The following is a 15,469-nucleotide window of genomic DNA, read 5'->3' as shown; positions in this document are numbered from 1 at the left end:
ACTGAGATATGAATATATAAAATAAAAACACTTTTAAAAACATTAAATCAACAATAGTTGGTAAGTGTGTCATTTCTGATGACATACTGTGTATGTGTTGTGTTGAGAGATTCCTAGACTTGATGCTGAATGTTATGGATGGTCATTGGCCAGTCAGTCTGACTTCCTGACAGTATGTTGTCCTCTCTCCCTCTAGTCTCTATGGATGAGTTGGCCAGTCAGTCTGACTTCCTGACAGTATGTTGTCCTCTCTCCCTCTAGTCTCTATGGATGAGCTGGCCAGTCAGTCTGACTTCCTGACTGTGTGTTGTGCTCTGACACCAGAGACTAAAGACATCTGTAACAAGGACCTGTTCTCCAAAATGAAGAATACCTCCATCTTCATCAACACCAGCAGGTGACCAAGCACACACACACACACACACACACACACACACACACACACACACACACACACAGTAACAAATGGTAACACATGTAACATGATGATGGCTGTGTGTGTGGTAGACAGTAACATGATGATGGCTGTGTGTGTGGTAGACAGTAACATGATGATGGCTGTGTGTGGTAGACAGTAACATGATGATGGCTGTGTGTGTGGTAGACAGTAACATGATGATGGCTGTGTGTGTGGTAGACAGTAACATGATGATGGCTGTGTGTGTGGTAGACAGTAACATGATGATGGCTGTGTGTGTGGTAGACAGTAACAAGATGATGGCTGTGTGTGGTAGACAGTAACATGATGATGGCTGTGTGTGTGCTAGACAGTAACATGATGATGGCTGTGTGTGTGGTAGACAGTAACATGATGATGGCTGTGTGTGGTAGAGGAGGGGTGGTAGACATGATGATGGCTGTGTGTGGTAGAGGAGGGGTGGTAGACAGTAACATGATGATGGCTGTGTGTGGTAGAGGAGGGGTGGTAGACAGTAACATGATGATGGCTGTGTGTGGTAGAGGAGGGGTGGTAGACAGTAACATGATGATGGCTGTGTGTGGTAGACAGTAACATGATGATGGCTGTGTGTGTGGTAGACAGTAACATGATGATGGCTGTGTGTGTGGTAGAGGAGGGGTGGTAGACAGTAACATGATGATGGCTGTGTGTGGTAGAGGAGGGGTGGTAGACAGTAACATGATGATGGCTGTGTGTGGTAGATAGTAACATGATGATGGCTGTGTGTGGTAGAGAAGGGGTGGTAGACAGTAACATGATGATGGCTGTGTGTGGTAGACAGTAACATGATGATGGCTGTGTGTGGTAGAGGGGTGGTAGACAGTAACATGGTGATGGCTGTGTGTGGTAGACAGTAACATGGTGATGGCTGTGTGTGGTAGAGGAGGGGTGGTAGACAGTAACATGATGATGGCTGTGTGTGGTAGAGGAGGGGTGGTAGACAGTAACATGGTGATGGCTGTGTGTGGTAGAGGGGTGGTAGACAGTAACATGGTGATGGCTGTGTGTGGTAGACAGTAACATGATGATGGCTGTGTGTGGTAGAGGAGGGGTGGTAGACAGTAACATGATGATGGCTGTGTGTGGTAGAGGAGGGGTGGTAGACAGTAACATGATGATGACTGTGGGTGGTAGACAGTAACATGATGATGGCTGTGTGTGGTAGACAGTAACATGATGATGGCTGTGTGTGGTAGAGGAGGGGTGGTAGACAGTAACATGATGATGGCTGCGTGTGGTAGAGGAGGGGTGGTAGACAGTAACATGATGATGCTGTGTGTGGTAGAGGAGGGGTGGTAGACAGTAACATGATGATGGCTGTGTGTGGTAGACAGTAACATGGTGATGGCTGTGTGTGGTAGAGGAGGGGTGGTAGACAGTAACATGATGATGGCTGTGTGTGGTAGAGGAGGGGTGGTATACAGTAACATGGTGATGCTGTGTGTGGTAGAGGAGGGGTGGTAGACAGTAACATGGTGATGGCTGTGTGTGGTAGAGGAGGGGTGGTAGACAGTAACATGATGATGGATGTGTGTGGTAGAGGAGGGGTGGTAGACAGTAACATGGTGATGGCTGTGTGTGGTAGACAGTAACATGATGATGGCTGTGTGTGTGGTAGACAGTAACATGATGATGGCTGTGTGTGTGGTAGACAGTAACATGATGATGGCTGTGTGTGTGGTAGACAGTAACATGGTGATGGCTGTGTGTGTGTGGTAGACAGTAACATGGTGATGCTGTGTGTGGTAGAGGAGGGGTGGTAGACAGTAACATGATGATGGCTGTGTGTGGTAGAGGAGGGGTGGTAGACAGTAACATGGTGATGGCTGTGTGTGGTAGAGGAGGGGTGGTAGACAGTAACATGGTGATGGCTGTGTGTGGTAGAGGAGGGGTGGTAGACAGTAACATGATGATGGCTGTGTGTGGTAGAGGAGGGGTGGTAGACAGTAACATGGTGATGGCTGTGTGTGGTAGACAGTAACATGATGATGGCTGTGTGTGTGGTAGACAGTAACATGATGATGGCTGTGTGTGTGGTAGACAGTAACATGGTGATGGCTGTGTGTGTGGTAGACAGTAACATGGTGATGCTGTGTGTGGTAGAGGAGGGGTGGTAGACAGTAACATGGTGATGCTGTGTGTGGTAGAGGAGGGGTGGTAGACAGTAACATGGTGATGGCTGTGTGTGGTAGAGGAGGGGTGGTAGACAGTAACATGATGATGGCTGTGTGTGGTAGAGGATGGGTGGTAGACAGTAACATGATGATGGCTGTGTGTGGTAGAGGAGGGGTGGTAGACAGTAACATGATGATGGCTGTGTGTGGTAGACAGTAACATGGTGATGGCTGTGTGTGGTAGACAGTAACATGATGATGGCTGTGTGTGGTAGAGGAGGGGTGGTAGACAGTAACATGGTGATGGCTGTGTGTGGTAGAGGAGGGGTGGTAGACAGTAACATGGTGATGGCTGTGTGTGGTAGAGGAGGGGTGGTAGACAGTAACATGATGATGGCTGTGTGTGGTAGAGGATGGGTGGTAGACAGTAACATGATGATGGCTGTGTGTGGTAGAGGAGGGGTGGTAGACAGTAACATGATGATGGCTGTGTGTGGTAGACAGTAACATGGTGATGGCTGTGTGTGGTAGACAGTAACATGATGATGGCTGTGTGTGGTAGAGGAGGGGTGGTAGACAGTAACATGATGATGGCTGTGTGTGGTAGAGGAGGGGTGGTAGACAGTAACATGATGATGGCTGTGTGTGGTAGATAGTAACATGATGATGGCTGTGTGTGGTAGAGAAGGGGTGGTAGACAGTAACATGATGATGGCTGTGTGTGGTAGACAGTAACATGATGATGGCTGTGTGTGGTAGAGGGGTGGTAGACAGTAACATGGTGATGGCTGTGTGTGGTAGACAGTAACATGGTGATGGCTGTGTGTGGTAGAGGAGGGGTGGTAGACAGTAACATGATGATGGCTGTGTGTGGTAGAGGAGGGGTGGTAGACAGTAACATGGTGATGGCTGTGTGTGGTAGAGGGGTGGTAGACAGTAACATGGTGATGGCTGTGTGTGGTAGACAGTAACATGATGATGGCTGTGTGTGGTAGAGGAGGGGTGGTAGACAGTAACATGATGATGGCTGTGTGTGGTAGAGGAGGGGTGGTAGACAGTAACATGATGATGACTGTGGGTGGTAGACAGTAACATGATGATGGCTGTGTGTGGTAGACAGTAACATGATGATGGCTGTGTGTGGTAGAGGAGGGGTGGTAGACAGTAACATGATGATGGCTGCGTGTGGTAGAGGAGGGGTGGTAGACAGTAACATGATGATGCTGTGTGTGGTAGAGGAGGGGTGGTAGACAGTAACATGATGATGGCTGTGTGTGGTAGACAGTAACATGGTGATGGCTGTGTGTGGTAGAGGAGGGGTGGTAGACAGTAACATGATGATGGCTGTGTGTGGTAGAGGAGGGGTGGTATACAGTAACATGGTGATGCTGTGTGTGGTAGAGGAGGGGTGGTAGACAGTAACATGGTGATGGCTGTGTGTGGTAGAGGAGGGGTGGTAGACAGTAACATGATGATGGATGTGTGTGGTAGAGGAGGGGTGGTAGACAGTAACATGGTGATGGCTGTGTGTGGTAGACAGTAACATGATGATGGCTGTGTGTGTGGTAGACAGTAACATGATGATGGCTGTGTGTGTGGTAGACAGTAACATGATGATGGCTGTGTGTGTGGTAGACAGTAACATGGTGATGGCTGTGTGTGTGTGGTAGACAGTAACATGGTGATGCTGTGTGTGGTAGAGGAGGGGTGGTAGACAGTAACATGATGATGGCTGTGTGTGGTAGAGGAGGGGTGGTAGACAGTAACATGATGATGGCTGTGTGTGTGGTAGACAGTAACATGATGATGGCTGTGTGTGTGGTAGACAGTAACATGATGATGGCTGTGTGTGTGGTAGACAGTAACATGGTGATGGCTGTGTGTGTGTGGTAGACAGTAACATGGTGATGCTGTGTGTGGTAGAGGAGGGGTGGTAGACAGTAACATGATGATGGCTGTGTGTGGTAGAGGAGGGGTGGTAGACAGTAACATGGTGATGGCTGTGTGTGGTAGAGGAGGGGTGGTAGACAGTAACATGGTGATGGCTGTGTGTGGTAGAGGAGGGGTGGTAGACAGTAACATGATGATGGCTGTGTGTGGTAGAGGAGGGGTGGTAGACAGTAACATGGTGATGGCTGTGTGTGGTAGACAGTAACATGATGATGGCTGTGTGTGTGGTAGACAGTAACATGATGATGGCTGTGTGTGTGGTAGACAGTAACATGGTGATGGCTGTGTGTGTGGTAGACAGTAACATGGTGATGCTGTGTGTGGTAGAGGAGGGGTGGTAGACAGTAACATGGTGATGCTGTGTGTGGTAGAGGAGGGGTGGTAGACAGTAACATGGTGATGGCTGTGTGTGGTAGAGGAGGGGTGGTAGACAGTAACATGATGATGGCTGTGTGTGGTAGAGGATGGGTGGTAGACAGTAACATGATGATGGCTGTGTGTGGTAGAGGAGGGGTGGTAGACAGTAACATGATGATGGCTGTGTGTGGTAGACAGTAACATGGTGATGGCTGTGTGTGGTAGACAGTAACATGATGATGGCTGTGTGTGGTAGAGGAGGGGTGGTAGACAGTAACATGGTGATGGCTGTGTGTGGTAGAGGAGGGGTGGTAGACAGTAACATGGTGATGGCTGTGTGTGGTAGAGGAGGGGTGGTAGACAGTAACATGATGATGGCTGTGTGTGGTAGAGGATGGGTGGTAGACAGTAACATGATGATGGCTGTGTGTGGTAGAGGAGGGGTGGTAGACAGTAACATGATGATGGCTGTGTGTGGTAGACAGTAACATGGTGATGGCTGTGTGTGGTAGACAGTAACATGATGATGGCTGTGTGTGGTAGAGGAGGGGTGGTAGACAGTAACATGATGATGGCTGCGTGTGGTAGAGGAGGGGTGGTAGACAGTAACATGATGATGGCTGCGTGTGGTAGAGGAGGGGTGGTAGACAGTAACATGATGATGCTGTGTGTGGTAGAGGAGGGGTGGTAGACAGTAACATGATGATGGCTGTGTGTGGTAGACAGTAACATGGTGATGGCTGTGTGTGGTAGAGGAGGGGTGGTAGACAGTAACATGATGATGGCTGTGTGTGGTAGAGGAGGGGTGGTATACAGTAACATGGTGATGCTGTGTGTGGTAGAGGAGGGGTGGTAGACAGTAACATGGTGATGGCTGTGTGTGGTAGAGGAGGGGTGGTAGACAGTAACATGATGATGGCTGTGTGTGGTAGAGGAGGGGTGGTAGACAGTAACATGGTGATGGCTGTGTGTGGTAGACAGTAACATGATGATGGCTGTGTGTGTGGTAGACAGTAACATGATGATGGCTGTGTGTGTGGTAGACAGTAACATGATGATGGCTGTGTGTGTGGTAGACAGTAACATGGTGATGCTGTGTGTGGTAGAGGAGGGGTGGTAGACAGTAACATGATGATGGCTGTGTGTGGTAGAGGAGGGGTGGTAGACAGTAACATGGTGATGGCTGTGTGTGGTAGAGGAGGGGTGGTAGACAGTAACATGATGATGCTGTGTGTGGTAGAGGAGGGGTGGTAGACAGTAACATGATGATGCTGTGTGTGGTAGAGGAGGGGTGGTAGACAGTAACATGATGATGGCTGTGTGTGGTAGACAGTAACATGGTGATGGCTGTGTGTGGTAGAGGAGGGGTGGTAGACAGTAACATGATGATGGCTGTGTGTGGTAGAGGAGGGGTGGTATACAGTAACATGGTGATGCTGTGTGTGGTAGAGGAGGGGTGGTAGACAGTAACATGGTGATGGCTGTGTGTGGTAGAGGAGGGGTGGTAGACAGTAACATGATGATGGCTGTGTGTGGTAGAGGAGGGGTGGTAGACAGTAACATGGTGATGGCTGTGTGTGGTAGACAGTAACATGATGATGGCTGTGTGTGTGGTAGACAGTAACATGATGATGGCTGTGTGTGGTAGAGGAGGGGTGGTAGACAGTAACATGGTGATGGCTGTGTGTGGTAGACAGTAACATGATGATGGCTGTGTGTGTGGTAGACAGTAACATGGTGATGCTGTGTGTGGTAGAGGAGGGGTGGTAGACAGTAACATGATGATGGCTGTGTGTGGTAGAGGAGGGGTGGTAGACAGTAACATGGTGATGGCTGTGTGTGGTAGAGGAGGGGTGGTAGACAGTAACATGATGATGGCTGTGTGTGGTAGAGGAGGGGTGGTAGACAGTAACATGGTGATGGCTGTGTGTGGTAGAGGAGGGGTGGTAGACAGTAACATGGTGATGCTGTGTGTGGTAGAGGAGGGGTGGTAGACAGTAACATGGTGATGGCTGTGTGTGGTAGAGGAGGGGTGGTAGACAGTAACATGATGATGGCTGTGTGTGGTAGAGGATGGGTGGTAGACAGTAACATGATGATGGCTGTGTGTGGTAGAGGGGCGGTAGACAGTAACATGATGATGGCTGTGTGTGGTAGACAGTAACATGGTGATGGCTGTGTGTGGTAGACAGTAACATGATGATGGTTGTGTGTGGTAGAGGAGGGGTGGTAGACAGTAACATGATGATGGCTGCGTGTGGTAGAGGAGGGGTGGTAGACAGTAACATGATGATGCTGTGTGTGGTAGAGGAGGGGTGGTAGACAGTAACATGATGATGGCTGTGTGTGGTAGACAGTAACATGGTGATGGCTGTGTGTGTGGTAGACAGTAACATGATGATGGCTGTGTGTGTGGTAGACAGTAACATGATGATGGCTGTGTGTGTGGTAGACAGTAACATGGTGATGGCTGTGTGTGTGGTAGACAGTAACATTGTGATGCTGTGTGTGGTAGAGGAGGGGTGGTAGACAGTAACATGATGATGGCTGTGTGTGGTAGAGGAGGGGTGGTAGACAGTAACATGGTGATGGCTGTGTGTGGTAGACAGTAACATGGTGATGCTGTGTGTGGTAGAGGAGGGGTGGTAGACAGTAACATGATGATGGCTGTGTGTGGTAGAAGCGGGGTGGTAGACAGTAACATGATTATGGCTGTGTGTGGTAGAGGAGGGGTGGTAGACAGTAACATGATGATGGCTGTGTGTGGTAGAGGAGGGGTGGTAGACAGTAACATGATGATGGCTGTGGGTGGTAGACAGTAACATGATGATGGCTGTGTGTGGTAGAGGAAGGGTGGTAGACAGTAACATGATGATGGCTGTGTGTGGTAGACAGTAACATGATGATGGCTGTGTGTGGTAGACAGTAACATGATGATGGCTGTGTGTGTGCTAGACAGTAACATGATGATGGCTGTGTGTGGTAGAGGAGGGGTGGTAGACAGTAACATGATGATGGCTGTGTGTGGTAGACAGTAACATGATGATGGCTGTGTGTGGTAGACAGTAACATGATGATGGCTGTGGGTGGTAGACAGTAACATGATGATGGCTGTGGGTGGTAGACAGTAACATGATGATGCTGTGTGTGGTAGACAGTAACATGATGATGGCTGTGTGTGGTAGAGGAGGGGTGGTAGACAGTAACATGATGATGGCTGTGTGTGGTAGAGGAGGGGTGGTAGACAGTAACATGATGATGCTGTGTGTGGTAGAGGAGGGGTGGTAGACAGTAACATGATGATGGCTGTGTGTGGTAGACAGTAACATGATGATGCTGTGTGTGGTAGAGGAGGGGTGGTAGACAGTAACATGATGATGGCTGTTGGTGGTAGACAGTAACATGATGATGCTGTGTGTGGTAGAGGAGGGGTGGTAGACCAGGAGGATCTGTATGAAGCCCTGTCCAGCGGTCAGATAGCTGGAGCTGGACTCGACGTCACCGTCCCTGAACCCCTGCCCACCAGCCACCCGCTCTTCACCCTTAACAACTGTGGTGAGTATAAACACGGGGTGTGATTGGTTCAGAGTCTCCACCAAGTTCACCCTGCTATTTCCTGTTTACTACTGTTGTCTGTCCTGTACTGCCTGTTTATTACTGTTGTCAGTCCTGTACTGCCTGTTTACTACTGTTGTCAGTCCTGTACTGCCTGTTTATTACTGTTGTCAGTCCTGTACTGCCTGTTTATTACTGTTGTCAGTCCTGTACTGCCTGTTATTACTGTTGTCAGTCCTGTACTGCCTGTTTATTACTGTTGTCTGTCCTGTACTGCCTATTTATTACTGTTGTCAGTCCTGTACTGCCTGTTTATTACTGTTGTCAGTCCTGTACTGCCTGTTTATTACTGTTGTCAGTCCTGTACTGCCTGTTTACTACTGTTGTCAGTCCTGTACTGCCTGTTTACTACTGTTGTCAGTCCTGTACTGCCTGTTTATTACTGTTGTCAGTCCTGTACTGCCTGTTTATTACTGTTGTCTGTCCTGTACTGCCTGTTTATTACTGTTGTCAGTCCTGTACTGCCTGTTTATTACTGTTATCAGTCCTGTACTGCCTGTTTACTACTGTTGTCAGTCCTGTACTGCCTGTTTATTACTGGTCTGTCCTGTACTGCCTGTTTACTACTGTTGTCAGTCCTGTACTGCCTGTTTACTACTGTTGTCAGTCCTGTACTGCCTGTTTACTACTGTTGTCAGTCCTGTACTGCCTGTTTACTACTGTTGTCAGTCCTGTACTGCCTGTTTACTACTGTTGTCAGTCCTGTACTGCCTGTTTACTACTGTTGTCTGTCCTGTACTGCCTGTTTACTACTGTTGTCAGTCCTGTACTGCCTGTTTACTACTGTTGTCAGTCCTGTACTGCCTGTTTACTACTGTTGTCAGTCCTGTACTGCCTGTTTATTACTGTTGTCAGTCCTGTACTGCCTGTTTACTACTGTTGTCAGTCCTGTACTGCCTGTTTACTACTGTTGTCTGTCCTGTACTGCCTGTTTACTACTGTTGTCAGTCCTGTACTGCCTGTTTATTACTGTTGTCTGTCCTGTACTGCCTGTTTACTACTGTTGTCAGTCCTGTACTGCCTGTTTATTACTGTTGTCAGTCCTGTACTGCCTGTTTATTACTGTTGTCAGTCCTGTACTGCCTGTTTCATTTAATACTGTTGTCAGTCCTGTACTGCCTGTTTCATTTAATACTGTTGTCAGTCCTGTACTGCCTGTTTATTACTGTTGTCAGTCCTGTACTGCCTGTTTCGTGCTCCTCACTCCCTCCCTCTCTCATCTCTCTCTCTCTCCAGTGATCCTCCGTCATCTCTCCCTCTCATCTCTCTCTCTCTCCAGTGATCCTCTCATCTCTCTCTCCAGTGATCCTCCCTCTCATCTCTCTCTCCAGTGATCCTCCCTGTCCTCTCTCTCTCTCTCTCCAGTGACCCTCTCATCTCCCTCTCTCCAGTGATCCTCTCATCTCTCTCTCTCCAGTGATCCTCTCATCTCTCTCTCTCCAGTGATCCTCTCATCTCTCTCTCTCTCCAGTGATCCTCTCAGCTCTCTCTCTCCAGTGATCCTCTCATCTCTCTCTCTCTCCAGTGATCCTCCCTCTCATCTCTCTCTCCAGTGATCCTCTCATCTCTCTCTCTCTCCAGTGATCCTCCCTCTCATCTCTCTCTCCAGTGATCCTCCCTCTCATCTCTCTCTCCAGTGATCCTCTCATCTCTCTCTCTCTCTCCAGTGATCCTCCCTCTCATCTCTCTCTCTCCAGTGATCCTCCCTCTTATCTCTCTCTCCAGTGATCCTCTCATCTCTCTCTCTCCAGTGATCCTCCCTCATCTCTCTCTCTCCAGTGATCCTCTCATCTCTCTCTCCAGTGATCCTCCCTGTCATCTCTCTCTCTCTCTCTCTCTCTCCAGTGATCCTCTCATCTCTCTCTCTCCAGTGATCCTCTCATCTCTCTCTCTCTCCAGTGATCCTCTCATCTCTCTCTCTCCAGTGATCCTCTCTCTCTCTCTCTCTCTCTCCAGTGATCCTCCCTCTCATCTCTCTCTCTCCAGTGATCCTCCCTCTTATCTCTCTCTCCAGTGATCCTCTCATCTCTCTCTCTCCAGTGATCCTCCCTCATCTCTCTCTCTCCAGTGATCCTCCCTCATCTCTCTCTCTCCAGTGATCCTCTCATCTCTCTCTCTCCAGTGATCCTCTCATCTCTCTCTCCAGTGACCCTCCCTGTCATCTCTCCCTCTCTCTCTCCAGTGATCCTCTCATCTCTCTCTCTCCAGTGATCCTCTCATCTCTCTCTCTCTCCAGTGATCCTCTCATCTCTCTCTCTCTCCAGTGATCCTCTCATCTCTCTCTCTCTCCAGTGATCCTCTCATCTCTCTCTCTCTCCAGTGATCCTCTCATCTCATCTCTCTCTCTCTCCAGTGATCCTCCCTCTCATCTCTCTCTCTCCAGTGATCTTCCCTCTCATCTCTCTCTCCAGTGATCCTCTCATCTCTCTCTCTCTCCAGTGATCTTCCCTCTCATCTCTCTCTCTCCAGTGATCCTCCCTCTCATCTCTCTCTCCAGTGATCCTCTCATCTCACTCTCTCTCCAGTGATCCTCCCTCTCATCTCTCTCTCTCCAGTGATCCTCTCATCTCTCTCTCTCCAGTGATCCTCTCATCTCTCTCTCCAGTGACCCTCCCTGTCATCTCTCTCTCTCTCTCTCCAGTGATCCTCTCATCTCTCTCTCTCCAGTGATCCTCTCATCTCTCTCTCTCCAGTGATCCTCTCATCTCTCTCTCTCCAGTGATCCTCTCATCTCTCTCTCTCTCCAGTGATCCTCTCATCTCTCTCTCTCTCTCCAGTGATCCTCTCATCTCTCTCTCTCTCTCTCTCTCCAGTGATCCTCCCTCTCATCTCTCTCTCTCCAGTGATCTTCCCTCTCATCTCTCTCTCCAGTGATCCTCTCATCTCTCTCTCTCCAGTGATCCTCCCTTTCATCTCTCTCCAGTGATCCTCCCTCTCATCTCTCTCTCCAGTGATCCTCCCTCTCATCTCTCTCTCTCTCCAGTGATCCTCCCTCTCATCTCTCTCTCTCTCCAGTGATCCTCCCTCTCATCTCTCTCTCTCTCCAGTGATCCTCTCATCTCTCTCTCTCTCTCCAGTGATCCTCCCTCTCATCTCTCTCTCTCCAGTGATCTTCCCTCTCATCTCTCTCTCCAGTGATCCTCTCATCTCTCTCTCTCCAGTGATCCTCCCTTTCATCTCTCTCCAGTGATCCTCCCTCTCATCTCTCTCTCCAGTGATCCTCTCATCTCTCTCTCTCTCCAGTGATCCTCCCTCTCATCTCTCTCTCTCCAGTGATCCTCTCATCTCTCTCCAGTGATCCTCTCATCTCTCTCTCCAGTGATCCTCTCATCTCTCTCTCCAGTGATCCTCTCATCTCTCTCTCCAGTGATCCTCTCATCTCTCTCTCTCCAGTGATCCTCCCCCACATTGCCAGTGCGTCCTACTCCACGCGTAATGCCATGTCTGCTCTGGCAGCCAACAACCTGCTACTGGGCCTGAAGGGACAGCCAATGATCAAAGAGCTCAAGCTGTAGCTGCCAATCATCTGCTTTCAGAAACACCAGAGAACCAATCACCTGCTTTCAGGAAACACCAGAGAAGAACCAATCACCTGCTTTCAGAAACACCAGAGAACCAATCACCTGCTTTCAGAAACACCAGAGAACCAATCACCTGCTTTCAGAAACACCAGAGAACCAATCACCTGCTTTCGGAAACACCAGAGAAGAACCAATCACCTGCTTTCGGAAACACCAGAGAAGAACCAATCACCTGCTTTCGGGAAACACCAGAGAAGAACCAATCACCTGCTTTCGGGAAACACCAGAGAAGAACCAATCACCTGCTTTCAGGAAACACCAGAGAAGAACCAATCACCTGCTTTCGGGAAACACCAGAGAAGAACCAATGATTGAAGAGCTCTTACCAGAACTGTAAATGATATAGTTGACTCTGGTCACGAGATGAGTAGATTATAGAGAATAGTGGTGCTGTTGTCATCCACCATTTTCACTCGACACGGTACATACCGTAGCACTCAGCACTTCCTCGTGGGAGATGATTTTTTTTATGATTTTGTTTCATAATGATAATAATGACGAAGGACAACAATAAACATGGAACTTTCCCCATCTTTTAATTCAGTCTGTGATGACTGGAACGACATGTCCCTCCGTGAATTTATGAGTGTCTCCTCAAACAAACAAACACGTTTACATTTCATCTGCTCTCTGGGGGAACGTCTCAAATGGCACCCTATTCCCTATATAGTACACTACTAGTGACCAGAGCCCTATTCCCTATATAGTGCACTACTAGTGACCAGAGCCCTATTCCCTATATAGTGGTACTACTATAGACCAGAGCCCTATTCCCTATATAGTACACTACTATAGACCAGAGCCCTATTCCCTATATAGTGCACTACTATAGACCAGAGCCCTATTCCCTATATAGTGCACTACTAGTGACCAGAGCCCTATTCCCTATATAGTGGTACTACTATAGACCAGAGCCCTATTCCCTATATAGTGGTACTACTATAGACCAGAGCCCTATTCCCTATATAGTGGTACTACTATAGACCAGAGCCCTATTCCCTATATAGTGCACTACTAGTGACCAGATCCCTATTCCCTATATAGTGTACTACTATAGACCAGAGCCCTATTCCCTATATAGTGAACTACTATAGACCAGAGCCCTATTCCCTATATAGTGGTACTACTATAGACCAGAGCCCTATTCCCTATATAGTGGTACTACTATAGACCAGAGCCCTATTCCCTATATAGTGGTACTACTATAGACCAGAGCCCTATATAGTGGTACTACTATAGACCAGAGCCCTATTCCCTATATAGTGGTACTACTATAGACCAGAGCCCTATTCCCTATATAGTACACTACTATAGACCAGGGCCCTATTCCCTATATAGTGCACTACTTTAGACCAGAGTTTCAATGGCTTTGATCAGAAGTAGTGCACTACTTTAGACCAGAGTTTCAATGGCTTTGATCAGAAGTAGTGCACTACTTTAGACCAGAGTGTCAATGGCTTTGATCAGAAGTAGTGCACTACTTTAGACCAGAGTTTCAATGGCTTTGATCAGAAGTAGTGCACTACTTTAGACCAGAGTGTCAATGGCTTTGATCAGAAGTAGTGCACTACTTTAGACCAGAGTGTCAATAGGAAGTAGTGCACTACTTTAGACCAGAGTGTCAATCGGAAGTAGTGCACTACTTTAGACCAGAGTGTCAATAGGAAGTAGTGCACTACACAGGGAACAGGGCACCATTTGAGACGCTAGAACCAAAACATAGTTACACGGTGTTAGAAGTGTAGAATAAACAACACAGAAATCCTTTTGGCATGAGGATAAAAGCCCAGCCCTTTTTAAACCAGAGAGGAGTGTAATTAAGGCAGTAACTGTCCTTCATCAAATTATATTATTACATAAACAACCATTTGTTTATCTATTGAAATCTTTTTGGTTATAGTTTGTTGTTGTTTTTGTTGTATAAATATGACTAGTATGTTGCACTTTCAAACATTCACGTTTATATATATATAAAAAATTTAAAATAAACAGTTTCACTTAGACAACAGCCACAGAAGACATCACCAGGGAAACTGGGCTACAGTGAGAGATGGCAGCCATTTTGGATCTGTTTAAACAAGGGTCCCTCATGTCCTTCAGGGGGTACCTAAGGTTTATGCCTGATTGAAAAAGAGCTTAAATTATTTTTTTACTTCAGTGATCACTTAAATTAGTTATAAACTCAGTATGAGTTGTAAATTAAATTGGTTAGCGATTAAGGTGCATTTACAATGTGGCTGAAACACTGTTGGTATTCAGCTGTTAGAAACATCAAGACAGACTGGTCAGATAGAGACAGTAGGATAGATAGATACTGGTCAGTTAGAGACAGTAGGATAGATAGATACTGGTCAGTTAGAGACAGGATAGACAGATACTGGTCAGTTAGAGACAGTAGGATAGATAGATAGATACTGGTCAGTTAGAGACAGTAGGATAGATACTGGTCAGTTAGAGACAGTAGGATAGATAGATACTGGTCAGTTAGAGACAGTAGGATAGATAGATACTGGTCAGTTAGAGACAGTAGGATAGATAGATACTGGTCAGTTAGAGACAGTAGGATAGATAGTTACTGGTCAGTTAGAGACAGTAGGATAGATAGTTACTGGTCAGTTAGAGACAGTAGGATAGATAGATACTGGTCATAGGATCTTCCTGGGCAAAAACCAAAAACCTTTTAAAGTTTAACACAGACTGAGTAACAGTGTGAAGACCGCACAGCCTGAAGGTGCCTACTAGTTGCCTGGCAACCCATCCACACTAAGCAAGTCTCAAACAGCCAGGTTGTTCTCTGCCCAGTCAGTCAGTCAACTACAACACAACTCAGTACAGTAACGTTACGGCAACAAGACACTGGGCCAACACGTCGCCATGGAAACACAGAAGCACGGCAGTCCAACCTTCTTATTAGCAGTCAAAGCTCTTTTTTTTTTTACGCCGTTAATCGTCATTTAAAAAAATTAAAATAAACTATTGTCTAAAGACTGTTAAGTGTTAGATGTATCGATTTAAAAAATGACATTTAAAGAAGCACAGATACCGTACCAAACTGTTCCACGACATCTAGTCACTAACAACACTGTGTTATAGTTAACTGGGGCCCCAGAGTTATCCCTGATCATGTGACCTGACCAGGAGACACGCCAGGCTCTAGTTATATATAAAAAGGCAATGGTTTCATTGGCTGTCCCCTTGCAGAGGAAAGTGTTAAAAGCCACATAAAATGTGAAATGTAATACATTATAATACATTTCTAATGTATCGTCCTGTGAGGAGACGGGATAAGGGTCCACCCTATAACCTACAGCACCTTCGGAATGTATTCAGACCCCTGGACGTTTTACACATTTTGTTACGTTACAGCCTTGTTCTAACATGGATTCAATTGT

General features: G+C 47.3%; 1 protein-coding gene across 1 annotated transcript in view; it reads left to right on the top strand.

Annotated features, from left to right (window-relative positions):
* The window catches only part of LOC116360193 (glyoxylate reductase/hydroxypyruvate reductase-like), a 47,638-nt gene extending 33,694 nt beyond the window's left edge, over positions 1-13,944 (top strand). Inside the window, exons 6-8 of the mRNA XM_031815056.1 lie at positions 262-397; positions 8,306-8,436; positions 11,890-13,944. Coding sequence (XP_031670916.1) covers positions 262-397; positions 8,306-8,436; positions 11,890-12,011 — 389 coding nt within the window. The 3' untranslated portion in view covers positions 12,012-13,944. The remainder of the gene's footprint in view (positions 1-261; positions 398-8,305; positions 8,437-11,889) is intronic.
* Positions 13,945-15,469: the final 1,525 nt, after the last annotated feature.

Source organism: Oncorhynchus kisutch, unplaced genomic scaffold (assembly GCF_002021735.2).
Source record: "Oncorhynchus kisutch isolate 150728-3 unplaced genomic scaffold, Okis_V2 Okis07a-Okis12b_hom, whole genome shotgun sequence".
Classification (NCBI taxonomy): domain Eukaryota; kingdom Metazoa; phylum Chordata; class Actinopteri; order Salmoniformes; family Salmonidae; genus Oncorhynchus; species Oncorhynchus kisutch.
This window is presented reverse-complemented; position numbering and strand designations above follow the sequence as displayed.